The following is a 15,279-nucleotide window of genomic DNA, read 5'->3' as shown; positions in this document are numbered from 1 at the left end:
AGGTTACGTGGACCAGTCCACCTATCACATGATACGTCACAGGACCGTGGCAGACCACCAAGGCCAGAGGGGAAGACACTAGAATTTACCTCCGTGACTTTCTCCGCGAAGAAAAAAGATTTTCTAGGCCGTACAGGAGACCGAGACAACAGACAAGATGAAGAAGAAGGTAAAGTTCTTGTAGTGTTGTTTCAGGTTGAGCATTTTATTGATGGACTTCTCTCCTGTGGAATGATGACATCACTGCCCCCCTCCCCATATCCAAGGTTTATGACAAAGTTCGTGTTAGGTCACACCTGTAGCTCACCGGGCGGTAGGGGCAGGCCTTAACCCAGGTGTAACCACTAAGTAAACAACACAACGTTGAATGCTTGTAAATATCAAGATATGCTGCAAGAACAGCAACGAAAGTTATATAACTACAAAATGTAATAAGCTATGCCAACATTGTACTTCGAAAAATTATGTCAAATCATGTTGCAAGAAAACCATTTTTATATTTTTCTAGGTATTGGTCATCGGTGAAAATACATCTAGGACAGAATGTATAAAATAACGTTATCTCGTAGAGATGAGTGTTGTGGTGATGTGTATGTGACACTAGAAACTTTGCTGTCGTATCTATCAATTGTTACGAAAAAGCTACATTGCCTAAATGTTGCATCATCTGCTACAAGAAAATCTGAAGGCTTTAAGTCGGCCCTAAAAATTGGCATTATGGCAGTGGCCTTGTGGTTAGGTTTGTTGACTCAGAAGTCAGAACCGGTCATGCTGAGTTTGAATCCCCGACAGTTCTTGATGTTGGGGCAGTTGGGCCCTTATACCCCTGTCACATTTGGCGAAAATTGATCGGACAACGATTCCGTGGCAACCGCCCAAGCCTCGCTTATAATAATAACTTTATTGCACAACAATTGTACAAGATACAAAGTATGGCTTATATGTGACAGGGACGGTTTTCAGGTTAGCACCAATTTCATTAGTCTGTGTAACACAAACTCCGCTGTCCAGGGCTGTAACTGGCCCCTCCCCACTAGGGGGACGGCGGATGTTTGGCGGGCTGCTATAAGTGAGATTTAATCAGGCTACAATTTCATCACTCTTGACTCGAATCGGGCGGCAATGAGTACCTTCCCCAGGGATGTTACTTGGATCTGAGTTGTGACAAGAAATAAAGGTCCCGAGTTTTACTTTTAGGACAACTTATAGCATTTTAAAGAACCTGCCACCCTTATAGAAAAAAAGTAGGATTTGCTGTGTACTAGTAATCTAGATGTCTTTAACCATGCTTTTATCTTGCTTTTCCTCCCAGGTCCTGTTAATGGGAAAGAGTGGGTCAGGAAAGACCAGTATGCGCTCCATCATTTTTGCAAACTACATTGCAAGGGACACCAGGAGATTAGGGGCTACAAGTAAGTCTAAGTTTACATTTATGTCTAGTATTTAGACCCTGTGTTACAATGGTTACCATTGATAGTGTAAGCTATGATGTTAGCATGTATGTTTTTGTTAGGCAACTGGTGTCTAGTAAGTCCTATACCTACAAGAAACAGTTGGTGTATTAAGTGTATGGAGTACTTCTTTTCCAATCCAGAATCACTTATATTATCATCATCATAAGTATACTCGATACTTGTATAAGTACATATAATCATGTTCAAATGTACTATAATGTACATACTAGTGTTGTCAATCAAAAGTTGGTAAAACAGTTCATTTTCTCCTGTCATGTCAGATGTGTAATGTGTACATGTTGTGCCATATGGCAACCAAGTTTCGTACATGATTTCTAATCTCTAATGTCTTTTCTTTTACATTGTAGTTGATGTTGAACATTCTCATGTTCGCTTCCTGGGCAACTTGGTACTGAACCTATGGGACTGTGGAGGGTGAGTTTGTGTTGAGCGTTCTGTGGAGTCTTGTAATGGAGATAGAACATGTGACTCACTGAGCAGTGGATCATAAGTTGCAAAAGTTTGTGATGCCCCCATCTTTGTTAAAGGGTAGTTGTAACTTTTTCTGCAACTGAAGTCTAATTTTTGTCTTGGAAATTACAGGCAAACTTTGATTTGAAAGGATGATTTTTACCAACATAATTTGTACAGGCAAATTGACTTGTCTGGTGCAAACAATGTAACTTCCCCCAGTACAGTTGTTCAGAAAAAATAGATGTATATATTTCAAGTTGTACATGTTTGAATGAACAGGTGTCAAACTTGTGCCTGCAATATTTCCCTCAACAGTCAGGAGGCGTTTATGGAGAACTACTTTGCGAGTCAGAGAGACAACATCTTCCGTAACGTGGAGGTCCTGATCTACGTGTTTGATGTGGAGAGTCGTGAGCTGGAGAAGGACATGCACTACTACCAGTCCTGTCTGGAGGCTATCCTACAGAACTCGCCTGATGCCAAGATCTTCTGTCTGGTGCACAAGATGGACCTGGTACAGGAGGACCAGAGGGAATTGGTGAGGTCTCATCTTGTGTACATTGTGTGTAGCTGGGAGTTTAAGTCTATGGTCTGTCATTCTGACAAATTTTGCTGCGCAGGAAAAAATTCTGAACATTCTGTTACATTTGATATTTTAGATATAGATACATGGTGAGACCAACTGCTCCATGTATTGACACCTTGAGGAAACTTTGGTATGTAACTCATCTTCTTTCCTTTCATTAGATCTTCAGAGAAAGAGAAGAAGACTTGAGACGTCTGTCTAAACCACTGGACTGCACATGCTTCAGAACATCAATATGGGATGAGACACTATACAAGGCAAGTTTCTGCATCTTCCAGCATAGACTCTTTTAAGCTAATTTTTTAAAAGTCAGTTGTTTTCTTTTTTCTTGGCACTTTGTAAAAAATGTTATATTTCATTTCCTTGAATTGTCATGTTTTCAATATCCAATCTGCTGAGGATTTGTTAGACTAAGTATAGAAAGAATCTAATAGTAGGGAAGAACTTTGTAATCTACTGTCAACACCTGTAAAGTCCTGATAAACTGTATGTTCTACATTGTAGGAGTTCACCAACTGCCTACTGTTTAAACAAGCTTGCATGCAAGTACTTGCTTACATGTACAGTAATTTCTAACCATTGACTATTGTGACTGTTGTACATTGCAGGCCTGGTCCAGTATTGTGTACCAACTGATTCCCAATGTAGAACAGCTGGAGACCAACCTGAGGAACTTTGCAGAAGTTATTGATGCAGATGAAGTGCTGCTGTTTGAGAGGGCTACATTCCTGGTCAGTGCTTTCAGAGATCAGAGCTACTTCTATAGCTGCTGCAAAACTAAGAAAAGGAAAAAACAAAAGAGTGCAAGAGTACATGATATGAGAAAAACAACATACAGTCTATACCACTGACATAGAAACTTTTTTTGCTATGGAAAGAAACAGCTTGCGCAAGATATTTTGCATTATGTTTCAATCTATCTTTGTACCTTGTGAAATGCTGACCAAAGCATAACACCAAACAACTTTTGTATTAGGGTGGCTGCTGTATGTTGTTAGTATAGTTTTGGCTGATGTATTTGTTGTGGACAAAAAGGTCAAGGTCAAATTTGGGCCTCCTGGTGTCTAACCTTGGTACTGCAACTTTAGTCTTGGACATTCTGTGGTCTTGATTTTTCAGTGGCAGGTAACTCTTGATGAAAGTTTGGGTCCCTTAGCAGCTTGTTCTTGAAATGCAGGGCATCCTGTTTTTCATTTAGCCTTTCAAAACACAGAAAGAACAGAACTGAACAGGTTTCTTAGTTGTCAGTGCAAGGCTGAGTAACCCTTTCCCTGTGTGTGCAGGTTATCTCCCACTGTCAGAGGAAGCCACACAGAGACGTCCACAGGTTTGAGAAGATCTCCAACATCATCAAGCAGTTCAAGTTGAGTTGCAGGTAAGATTTCAGGTTCAAATAGTTCTCCAACAAAACTTACTACATTTACAAGCTAAAAAGCTAACCACGATGTCCATAGATTCATGTTTCATGGGGTTTTACAGTTTAAGACATATCTGACCACGTTTGATTGTTACCTCCATGAAAACTAAGGTATTGTTTTTGGTTTGTTTGTCTTGGTGTGTGCATGTTTGTTCCTGCTATTCTTAATCAAAGGAGGGGAGGGCTGGTTTGGCCCAGGTCCAAAGTTGTTCCCGCAGGCTTGACTTGAGTCCAAATCTCACAAGGAAGCAGGAAAATACCTAGACATAATTTTCTAGAAATTCACAATAATGAACAAAGGGAGAAATTTGCAAAAACTCTAATTGTTTCATGGAGATCTTTGATTTCTTGTTAAATCTGCAGCAAGTTGGCAGCTTCGTTCCAGAGCATGGAGGTTCGTAACTCAGCGTTTGCGGCCTTCATCGACATCTTCACATCTAACACCTACGTGATGGTCATCATGTCCGACACAAGCATACGTGAGTATTCCTTTCTTTATCCATTCATTCCATTATTCTTTTATACATGTGCAACTGGAACATCGTTCCAATGTTACAAATATACAGTTTTTTTACTGTTTGATGTGTCCTACTGAACTGTTAATGGTGAAATGTTTTCGTGGCTGTTCATCTCTTTTTACATCATAAATACTTCATGTCTTTTAATAGTTTTATGTAAAACTTATCAGATCATTTTGCTGTTACTTAGACTCTGAAGTATGTATCAATCACATCCTTTTGTCTGTTTACAATTAAATCATTATGTTGTGTAATACAATGACTTTTTAGATGAAAGATTACAGTTCAAGTATCCTTCATCTCATTTTCATGTGTATTACAGTATAACACATTAAAGAGTCCCAGTTACAGCTTCTAGTCATTACATTGAGATTATTTTCCTGTTGCCCAACAGCCTCAGCCGCCATGTTGATAAACATAAAAAATGCCAGGAAGCATTTTGAAAAGCTGGAGGGGTACAACAATGCTCAGATGCTACTCAAGTGATGGGAAACAACAAAATCACAACAACAACAACCAAGTACAAAAGACAGTGCAAGATCCCCCAGTGTATATGAACATTTTTCACCCATACAGTGTGTTATGAAGTGTTTGAGAGGTAGAATTCAATGATGTTGACCAGTACCATTTTGGTTACCCTATAAATAACATGCACCATGTTCCGACCACTGTGTCAGTTGTAGCCATTTCGCTGTTACAGCCACACAAGTGGACACCATTAGCTAATAAAGCGACAATGTATAGCGTGTATACCCTGAACACACATTACCATATCACTGGTTCAGAGTAACATTCTACTTTTTGGCGATGCCTCAGGGGCGGAGACATTTTGTATGAAGGGCTAGGCAGGGGGATCGAGTGAGATTTAAATATCTTTTGTCTGGCAGTGCCACGAAAACATAAAGAATGCCATATATTACTAGGTAGTTATCAAACTTAATTGATTATGATAAATCATGTTCTTTGAATAAATCTAAGTCTGAGTTTCTAAAATTTTGACTTTTTGTTTTCATCTTTGATGTCTTATTTTGAATGCAAGACTTGTTATCTTGTACAAAGATATTTCATGCTTTGTAATAAAACTCCACTAGCTGTACATTATTGCAATGTCAATGTTAGAGAAGAAATGCTCTGCTGTCAGTTGAACTCACTAACTAGAGTTTTCCTTATTACAATATGTTGTGTATTGGTAATGCAGGTGCATTGCCCTGTTCAACCTTCAACTTCCCAATGTAATACATGCATGTGTTTACAGGTAGTTGTACTTTGGTGCTCAGAGGCTAAGGGTTAATGGTTAACACCACTCTATAGGTTGAAATGCATGTTGCACTTTGTAACTATTCAGCATATTGGGCCTTGAATCTGTAGAAAAGGATAGATATGATGAATGGCATTTTTATCAATAAGAAGTAGAAATGAAAAGATGTTTGTATGACTTAAACGCCGTGAAAGTGGCTTAAGATTAACATTGATTCGCTTAACATTGACACTTGAAAATACTGGACAAATATGGCTGTATACTAGTGATAGCACATCATTTTGGAGGTTTTTGTCCAGAAGTAAATGTACTTGTGTACTTCTGTATTTATGATTGACTGGATGATGAACTCACCAATACAATATCTTCTTTTATAGCTTTGCTTTTGTGCTTAAGTTTCATGTAGAATCATACAGTACCTATCAAGATTGTTTTAGGACAAAGTTGAAGATGTTTAGGGCAGCTATACATGACATGTACTAATAATAGTGATGAATGTTACATGTGTATAGGATATAACGTTACAAAATGCTTTGATTTTCAACATCTTTGATCCTTCGTGAATAACTTCATCAGGTTGGCAATTATTCATATAGTAAGGTTCTTTTTAGCACAACCAATACGCTTTAGTTTTGGTTGTGCTAAAAAGAACCTTACTAAATGAATCTTTGATCCTTATTTGGCTAACTTGTTGCTACACTAAACACAGGGTTACAAAATTTGAATGAGGATATTGTAAAGACTGTGACTTAATTGATGATACAAATTTCAAGTATGATAAACCTAAAATATATGAATACACTGTATGCCAGTTCATGGATCTTTCTATCATTTATGTTTACGCAAAATGGAATAAAGACAAGGAAATGAAGTTAGTATTGATTTTAATGCTGATAACATGTACAGGTGCATCTATGTCTATGGCCACAACGCCTACAATGTCCATGCTGCATTGAAAGTCAGTAAGATAAAAGAAATATGAGTTGTCACAAACACATTTATCTGTGACTTCATTATAATTGTGACATGTGTAAGTTAGGCAATGATGAACATCACCATGCATAAATCATGTAAATGTATAAGTCATTTGCATAAAATTTACAAAAGCTCTAAATACGTGGATTTATGAGGTGCCCGAATTCTAGTTTAATGCTACAGTGCAGATGAGAGTTTTAGAGAAAGGGACTTTCATATAAATCATTAAAACACAAGTACCCGTTGTATTCAATAGCATGACTAAAATCGTGCCCCTAGCGGCCGGTCATACAATTCCCACCGCCCTAAGGGGGGAGGGGGTCATTAACCCCAGCCAGCGAGAGATTGTGTGAACACAGGCTATTGTATTCAAGTGCCACAGCATTTCACTAAATATTTCATTCCTTGCTATTATAAAAGTGTGACGAAAGGCAAGTGTCTACAAACTATGAGAAAGTAAAGGACCTATTGTGTCAAAAATGGAATTCCAACAAAAGAGAGTGGATAGAACCCTGGGTTCCCAGTGGTTACTACAGTCAGTCATCTTCACCGAAAGAACCATATGAAGGTGTCAAACCATGTAAAAGAAACCAATAGTCATGTACCAAAGTTATCAACCCAGAGTTGAGGTGTTAAAAAGTCATTTTTGCATTTTGCCGCCTTAGCGGCAAAATGCTCTGAGGCCAGAATAGTCGCCGTTGTGATGGAGTGATGTTGAGATGAACGGACCTGTTCAATCCATGCCAAACATTTCTAAGCCTGTTAAAACAAGCATTTTTCCAACATGTTCGCACTGGCGCAGTGGTTAAAGTTTACGCATTCTAAACCAATGCACCCGGTTCGAATCCGGGGAGGTAGATTTTTTTTTTTTTTCTTTTTTACATCCATTAAAATACTAATTTTTACATCCATTTGGCCACACCAATTTATTTCTTTGGTTAACGGATTCGCCGCTTCGTTTTTTTGCCGAATAGAAATAAAAATTAATTTTTTAAAAATTAAAAAAAAAAAAAAAACTTAAAAATGCCCCGCAACAGAGCTCACTCAAAAACAGGCAGTGTAGTGAAATTTGCTGCAGTTCACGCAAATTTTAACAGGTGGCGTCTAGATCTAGATTCAGGCACATATGTGAATCTCTCCATGCGCCAATATCAGGTTTAGTTACTCTGTTCTATTTATATGACATTCTAATAACTAGAAAAAAACGTTCACACACGCAAACATTGGCAAAATGCCAGCTTTTTTAAAAGCACTTGTTCCTGGAACTTTCGTACAGTGGAACTTCGTCCTACTTGCACGGGTATCATCACTAAAACTTACAGCTATATATACATACTTTATACAATATTTGGGTGTGACGGATTCAGTTTAATATAGTATACAATGGTTGGGTGTGACGGATTCAGTTTGATATGACATAGAATAGTTTGGTGTGACAGGTTCAGTTTGATATGACATAGAATAGTTTGGTGTGACAGGTTCAGTTTGATATGACATAGAATAGTTTGGTGTGACAGGTTCAGTTTGATATGATAATGACATAGAATAGTTGGGTGTCACAGATTCAGTTTGATATAAAATTCAATGGTTGGGTGTGGCAGATTCAGTGTAATATAAATGTATATTCATACAGATAAAGATCTTTCGTGTAATATGTGTATTTAAGGCCCTGTCACGCTTTTCAGTGATTACCATTTTCATAGATATTTTCACTGTCCTCGATTTCATCGTGACTACCGATACCATCTTTTTCTACTTCGCCACTATTTTCAATCTCCACCATATCGTACTGAGGTACGTCGAAAACATACGACGATGCAGCATATGCAGCGTCTTCGGGAATAACTTCATACATGTTGTCGGAATCGGGGTCTGATTTCAGGCCATTGCAAGATGTCTCCTGGCCATTATAATTATTAGCCTGTGTGTTTTGACTGGTACTGGCTAGACCATTGAGAGCCATAGCTTGTCCGGAAACATTTTTGCCGGCTCGCTTCCTAAGAATACCCAAGCACACAGCTAATAAGAGCGCAACACCGACCAAAACGGCCACGCCAACAATCATTCCAACAATGGTGAGTGTCCAACCTGATGCTGTAATACTGGGCTGTGGAGTCTTTACAATAAATTGTGACACGACAGAGGGCTCACTTTTCGCTTTTCCTGTAGTTTGTTCAAAATGCGCCTTTTCAACCTCCTCGGTCACTTCAAACTTTGCTGTTGAAGTGGGCGCCTGGTTGGGGCTCATGATACCTTTATGGGTATCTGCCACACTTTGGGATTCATTATGTATTTCAGCCTGTATCACATTGTGTGGTGCACTAACGTTAGTTGTTGAAAATGTGCCAGAACTACTGGTTTTCGGTGGCAATATGGGCGAAGCGAAGGTGTTCGGCGCGAAAAGATCTGTACTTTCATTGGGGCAAGAACGATCTGGAGAACAGTTATCCCGGTGTATATATGATCTATTTCGTCCTGTCTCGTCTACAAAATGTAGGCACTTAGAGACGTCTAATTGATTCAACTCTGCCCCCTGTATTTGGGGAGGTGAACTGCAGGTGAACAAAGACTTATCATTGTACATTGCTACTGCCAAAGAGAGTCGGTCAAAAAACTCTACACAAGATTTGGATCTGTCGTATCGACACATTTCAACATGAATCGCAACATCCACGATCCAAGCTATCTTACAATCACAGTGAAAAGGGTTTCCCCCTAGTATAACGTCGTATGATACCGTATTTGACTGGCCAATTCCAATGTCACATAAAGTCAAAGTCGTCAGGTTGTTGTGAGAGATGTCGATCCTTCGCAAACGCGGTAAGTGTGACTTTACAGGGAAGAGGTTGACACAGAAAATCTTGTTATGTGACAGGTCTAGATGCACCAAACGTGCCATGTTCTTCAGACATTTCCACGGGAAATAGGCGATTTTGTTGTTTCTTAGATTCAACGTTTGCAGATAGGGCAGGGCCTTACATGGGAAGGTAGTTAGCTTGTTGTTGGGAAGCGCCAGTTCAAAGACAGATTTTGGCGTCAATTCTTCAGGTACACTCGTCAAACCTTTCCCGTCACACGATATCGTTAATAAATCATTAAAACCTGTCGCCTCTTCACATTTTTGGAGTTGCAGTTGTTTCGATTCCTTTGCTATGTTTACAGGGAGAAGGATTAAAAGCAATCCTACGAACAATCGAGGCGATCTGAAAAGTCGTATTTCACTGTTTTGGTAAACCATGTTGGAATGATTGACTGGCCAGAAAACGATATTGTGGATTAGGGTAACAATTGTTGGGTGTAGGCAAATAATCTAATTATGTAGTACCTGTTTGTAGCACTAATTTTTCTAATGAAATAATCAATGTATGCTCAATTATAAGAATGGTAATTCGGTGTGCTATTTCCCTACTTCACTTGCGCAAATCAATTCTGAAATGGGTGTTATGGTGAGAAAAAAAAACACACACACAAATACTTCTTATTCCAATCAATCTATGAAACTACCAGTGAGCTAAGATGTCCTACTAGACATGCGGTGTTTTTTTCTGTTCTGGCTCTAGTTGACTGGAGAGTGATTTCGCTCTGGGGCCACTTCTGCACCACAATGTACTTTTTTCCTCGTCGGTGTACTCGTGCTGTTAGACGATGCAAAAGAAATGCTTTATGTACAAAGAAAGTACGTCACAAAGAAAGTACACTACTAGTATTTTGCAATATTTAGAAAAACAATTACTAACTAGAAAGGCAACATTTTCGCGAAAATGCACAATGTTTCCCCGTTGGCGTTGCCTTTTGTCAGGGTACTCGCGCACAATACTATAACATTGGCGGCGTTAATATAAGTTGAATGTAACTTGAGTCCGCCTTCACTTTGTCCTCGTCCGTTTATTTGTATATTTACACGTATTTCAATAAAGAAAAAAAAAATACTATAACATTAGACTTGCCCTATAGTATTGTATGCGACTAAGAAAATACATCTTCTGGGTTTTTGGTACAAGTCATTAACACAATTATTCTATGACATTAGAATCACCCTATGGTATTTTGTCCGAGTAAAAAAAAAAACAAATTTGCTGAACAGCTAATATCTAACTTAAGCTCTGATTGACTACACAATTTCTCACCTTTGCCGAACAGCTAACCAGCTAATATCCAACCTATAAAGCTCTGATTGACAACCGACAGAATGAAATAAGGAGAAGAAAGAGGAAAAGAAAAGAACACGTCAGCAAAAACGACAGTATTCCCTACCGGGGAAAACACAACAAATTTAAAGCGGCATGTACTAACATTAGATCAAGAGAGAACTGTCTGCGCAGTAACTAGAGAAATGTTCAATCTGGAAAATTTGCATCCATTTTCTAAATCAAAGTTTTGTTGTAGAATTTTATTGCGTTGTAAGGTATGACTACATGCCCATACGTTGATTTAGTAAGGCATCTTCATGATTGACATTTTATATTGATACTTGAGGAATTCAATTCGTTGATTCATACTAAAACTGACTAAAAGCTTAGCCATTATATTTTTCAGTCACAACCTAAACGCATTTAACGCGTTTTCTAAGCGAGCTACAGATGATATATTTTAACATCACATAGACATTGACTCTTGGATTAAGAGTGTATAGACATTCCTTACAAAATATAAGCACTTACTATTACCTTTTAAAACAGAAGTTTTACCGAAGCCTGGTGAAGTCTGGCGCCCACCACTGTGGTCTGACACTCCCTGTGATGGCGCAGTTATGAAAAGAACGGCTGTAATTGTCTAGCGACTCAATTTGAGCCTCTGGCCATTTACGTAAAGGGACACTACCTGTGTAACAATGTCCGTACCATATCGCCACTTATTATGAGACCCTGACACAAATACATAATTCACAAAATGTACACATGTAAAAAAGTGTGGCTTAGAGTGTGGTTTCAAAAGTGCGAAATAACAGATGTAGATACATTTATTCTTTTTCTTATTTACTAAATAACTCCCCATGGAAGAGAACAATTTTGTACAAAGTGCCATGCACACGGTATGACTGGTAGGTGTCTATGATATGATACTAAAATGCTGTCATCACTCGTGATGTCTATTCAAACACGACTGTGACACAAGCTTAAGGTATCCACTGCAACTGTTGTCTTGTAACGTTAGTAGAAACTCAGAGTGGAAAGATATTTTCCTAGTACATCCTGAATTTTCATTCGTTCGCAGCGCCAGTTTTTTTCTTGACCAGCACATCTCCCTGTGTATTCGATTTTCTCTTATTGTCTTTTATTTCTTGATTAAGGTTGTACAGGTGATTACTCACATATGCTATCTGTCTCCCTGCAACCCACAAAAGGTCTCCGAATGTTGTTGATTGATCTTTAAGAATTAGCTTACCTTATGAAGAAGCCTAATTGGGTTGCTGTACCGCCGCGCCTCTCTTCACAGCTGCGGATAGCAGAATGAGGACTCGGGCCTCTAGACTTTTCCAGCAAGACGTTATATGATTGATCACGTGGTACGCCAAATTGTCTATTGTCGGACACAATTTCCTACAAGGAAATTACTGGCCTTCGGTGAAGCCTTCAGCTTTTTTTTCGTTTATTGGTGAATACGTGTTTTTGCATATGAATGAAAAGATAGACTAATAGTACCACAGATTTTGAGGACCTCATTACTTCACAAAATGATTTGAATCTTTACGATTGATGTACTATGAGTGGTTCTCGTTGATTATGCAAATTAGGTCCTTATTTACATAAATGGCATCGCTTGATCATCTTCCGAGTCCACTCAAATAAAAGGAGTTGTCCAAAGTATTACAGTTTACAGGCTTTTATTAGCCTTTTCTGACCAATTCATATTTAACGACGTTCACCTTCACGTAATGCCACAATTATGAACTTCCCTTAATAAAATGCCAATACGGACTGTATGCGCGAAACTTTTTAGATGACCTCCATGGAGGTTGTTGCTCTTACAAACTGCAGACAAATTTTTAACGGACCTCCACAAACAAATTAGCTGTTTGTCTACTGTGCCTAGCAATTATGACAAGGCAAGTAGGTGGTTCATGTCACTCTGCGTTAACGTTATGTATGTAGAAGCTCGAATCTTTCTAACTGTCTGTAGGGATTCTGGGATATTGCAGCATAATAACCCTGGAACGCCTTCAAAACTGCTCTAGACCTCTATTTAGTTGTATAATTGACAGGTTCTTGCTTCACTCTCGTAATTACCACTAGAACTACTCTAGCCAAAGTTAAGGTTATGTTTACTTCTAAGAAAAAAAATAGGTATTTTTTTTGTGTGTGTGTGCACGTGTGTGAGTATGTACGCATGCCGTGTGAGTATGTGCGCATAAACATATGCCAAATATGCAAATAAGACATGATTTGCATCATTTATGCAAAGATGATATAATTCCGGTAAAATTCGGTAAATGATCGCGATGTGTTAGTTTCTTAAAGCTAATTATCTCAATGCCTAGATTATGTAAATATATAAGTAATTCTACCAAAGGATGAACTTCCCTAGCCCTATATACAAAATCATGTTATGTAACTTGGGAAGTGAAGGCCATCAATTAGAATAGATTATAATAATCATAACCTAATTTGCATAATAATTATCTTATTACATAATCAGCACGAACATGCCATTATTCCTGTGTGGTACATAATTGGAATATGGTACTTAAAATACAAATTTCTTTTTACATAAGACCCCTTTCTTTTCCATCAGCTTTTCGTTTACGATTTTCTTAAAACAAAGACAAACAGATCACAGAATCAAGCCAGCAACTATGGTAACTATGTGTTAGCATCTATGACAATTGTCAATTCAAATTTATCGAAATCATTTTAGAACACAACAGCAATATTATACAATATCAAAAGCAGTAATTGACATCTGCCCAAAGGTCAACTATCTTGTTACTATTCATTACTTTCTCGGAAACTTATTATTAGACGTTGCCGCAAGCTCCAGACAATAATCACATTCACATGTACCTCCCGCAACAAGCAGGCAGTACAAGGATTACCTCTGCAGTATCGCACACTGTGGGCCTTGGTGTTGTTCTAAGATGGCAACCAAAATCTCTCATGAGGAACCACCCGTCTATCTGGGCCAAGAAGTAGTCCACGATGACTGTTACCGACTAGAAGAGCCAGTAGGGCAGCTACGATGTTCTGAAATCTCTGAACATGTATACATAGAGCCAGAGGTGGTTGTGTTGCCTGCGCAGCATGCCCACCGTGGGCGACTGAGACAATCACCGCCACAACCGCGCCGTGAGCGCTCAGAGCATGTTTACGAGGAAGCAGAGGATGCCAGTTTCCAAGTCTCAGATTTTTCCTACACCGGAGATGCGATTTCCTATTCACTTTCTCATCACAACAACGCCGAACATGTGTACAAAGTCCCAGAGCCTGTCAGTTTCCCATTACGAGATGTCAATGACATAAGGCGCAGACCGGGAGCCACCACTGCCGAAACCAGTTTCTCAGTCAGTCCAGAATGGGGCCGAGAATATGTCTATGAGGATCTGCAAGGCGAAGACAACCAAGCCACACAGGTTGATGAACCGACAGGAATCAGTCTTTCAAAGTGTTCAAATGACAAGAACAGTTACGTCAGGAGGAATAACATAAAAGACGAAGAGAAGGCCACATATGACAAACTCTGTCGCGTTAGTTCACGTTGCGTTGCCAGGACAACTGTGGTCATATCAATCCTTTTTATTACGATAGTTGCATTTCTGTTAAGCGCCAAAAGCTGGCATCAGCAAAGGCAAGGAACTACAGACTTTCTCCCCAAAGCGACACCAACAACTGTAAACCTATCAGTAACAATGGGAGTTCCAGGAACATTACCGGACTTGTCGTCATATAAACCTACCAAGATTCTGTTTACTACTCCTGTGCAAACGAGTATAGCTTTCCCAACAACAACTACTACCAACATGCCACCCACAACACGAATAGAAGAAGATGGCTTGTGGTTAGAAGCAAATAAAGGATCAGATTGCTTTCAACCACCAGCTGACGAACGAGACGAAAGTGTACCTCCCGCACAGCATGGTTACAGATTCACCTTCAGGCTTGGGGGAGCAGGAACTCGTGAATTCACAATTCCGGGCGGGATCGTCGTGTCTCTTAGCAACAAGATTTTCGTCACAGACATGCGTCACAAGCGTATCCAAGTCTTCAATATGAATGGTGTACACCTACGGCAGTTTCCTACGGTCGTTCCTGGCAATAAAAACGTGACAATGAAGCCATACGATATTTCTATAGACAATGAAGGGTATCTATGGGTTGTAGGGGTGACGGACTCCAACACGTATTGGATTGTGCGGTACACCGAAGACGGCTGCATCGAAATCGGATTCTCGGCCATCAAACCCGGCTTGCTGTTCCGCGGCATCGCTATGGACAGGCAGAGGAACCACGTCATCATCGCAGGACAGTACAATGAGCGGGTCATGGTCGTAGTTCTACGGCAAGACGGCACCATATTGCACACGTTCCAATCTGAGCAAAGGGGTCGTTTTGGGTCCCTTACTGTGGACAAGGAAGGGACTATCTTTGCGGTACACCCACTTA

At 39.4% G+C, this 15,279-nt stretch overlaps 1 protein-coding gene across 1 annotated transcript; it reads left to right on the top strand.

Moving 5' to 3' along the window:
- Window positions 1–4: 4 nt before the first annotated feature.
- Window positions 5–6,578, top strand: LOC118427437 (ras-related GTP-binding protein A). Its single transcript, XM_035837234.1, has 9 exons — window positions 5–169; window positions 1,313–1,412; window positions 1,823–1,889; window positions 2,244–2,466; window positions 2,676–2,771; window positions 3,123–3,245; window positions 3,798–3,889; window positions 4,295–4,410; window positions 4,844–6,578. The coding sequence occupies exons 1-9, from the start codon at window positions 158–160 to the stop codon at window positions 4,933–4,935; spliced, it is 921 nt and encodes a 306-aa protein (XP_035693127.1). The 5' UTR covers window positions 5–157; the 3' UTR covers window positions 4,936–6,578.
- The last annotated feature ends 8,701 nt before the right edge of the window (window positions 6,579–15,279 follow it).

The sequence above is a fragment of the Branchiostoma floridae genome, chromosome 12 (assembly GCF_000003815.2).
Source record: "Branchiostoma floridae strain S238N-H82 chromosome 12, Bfl_VNyyK, whole genome shotgun sequence".
Classification (NCBI taxonomy): domain Eukaryota; kingdom Metazoa; phylum Chordata; class Leptocardii; order Amphioxiformes; family Branchiostomatidae; genus Branchiostoma; species Branchiostoma floridae.
Note: the sequence above shows the minus strand (reverse complement) of the source record. Positions and strands in the feature narration are given on the sequence as shown.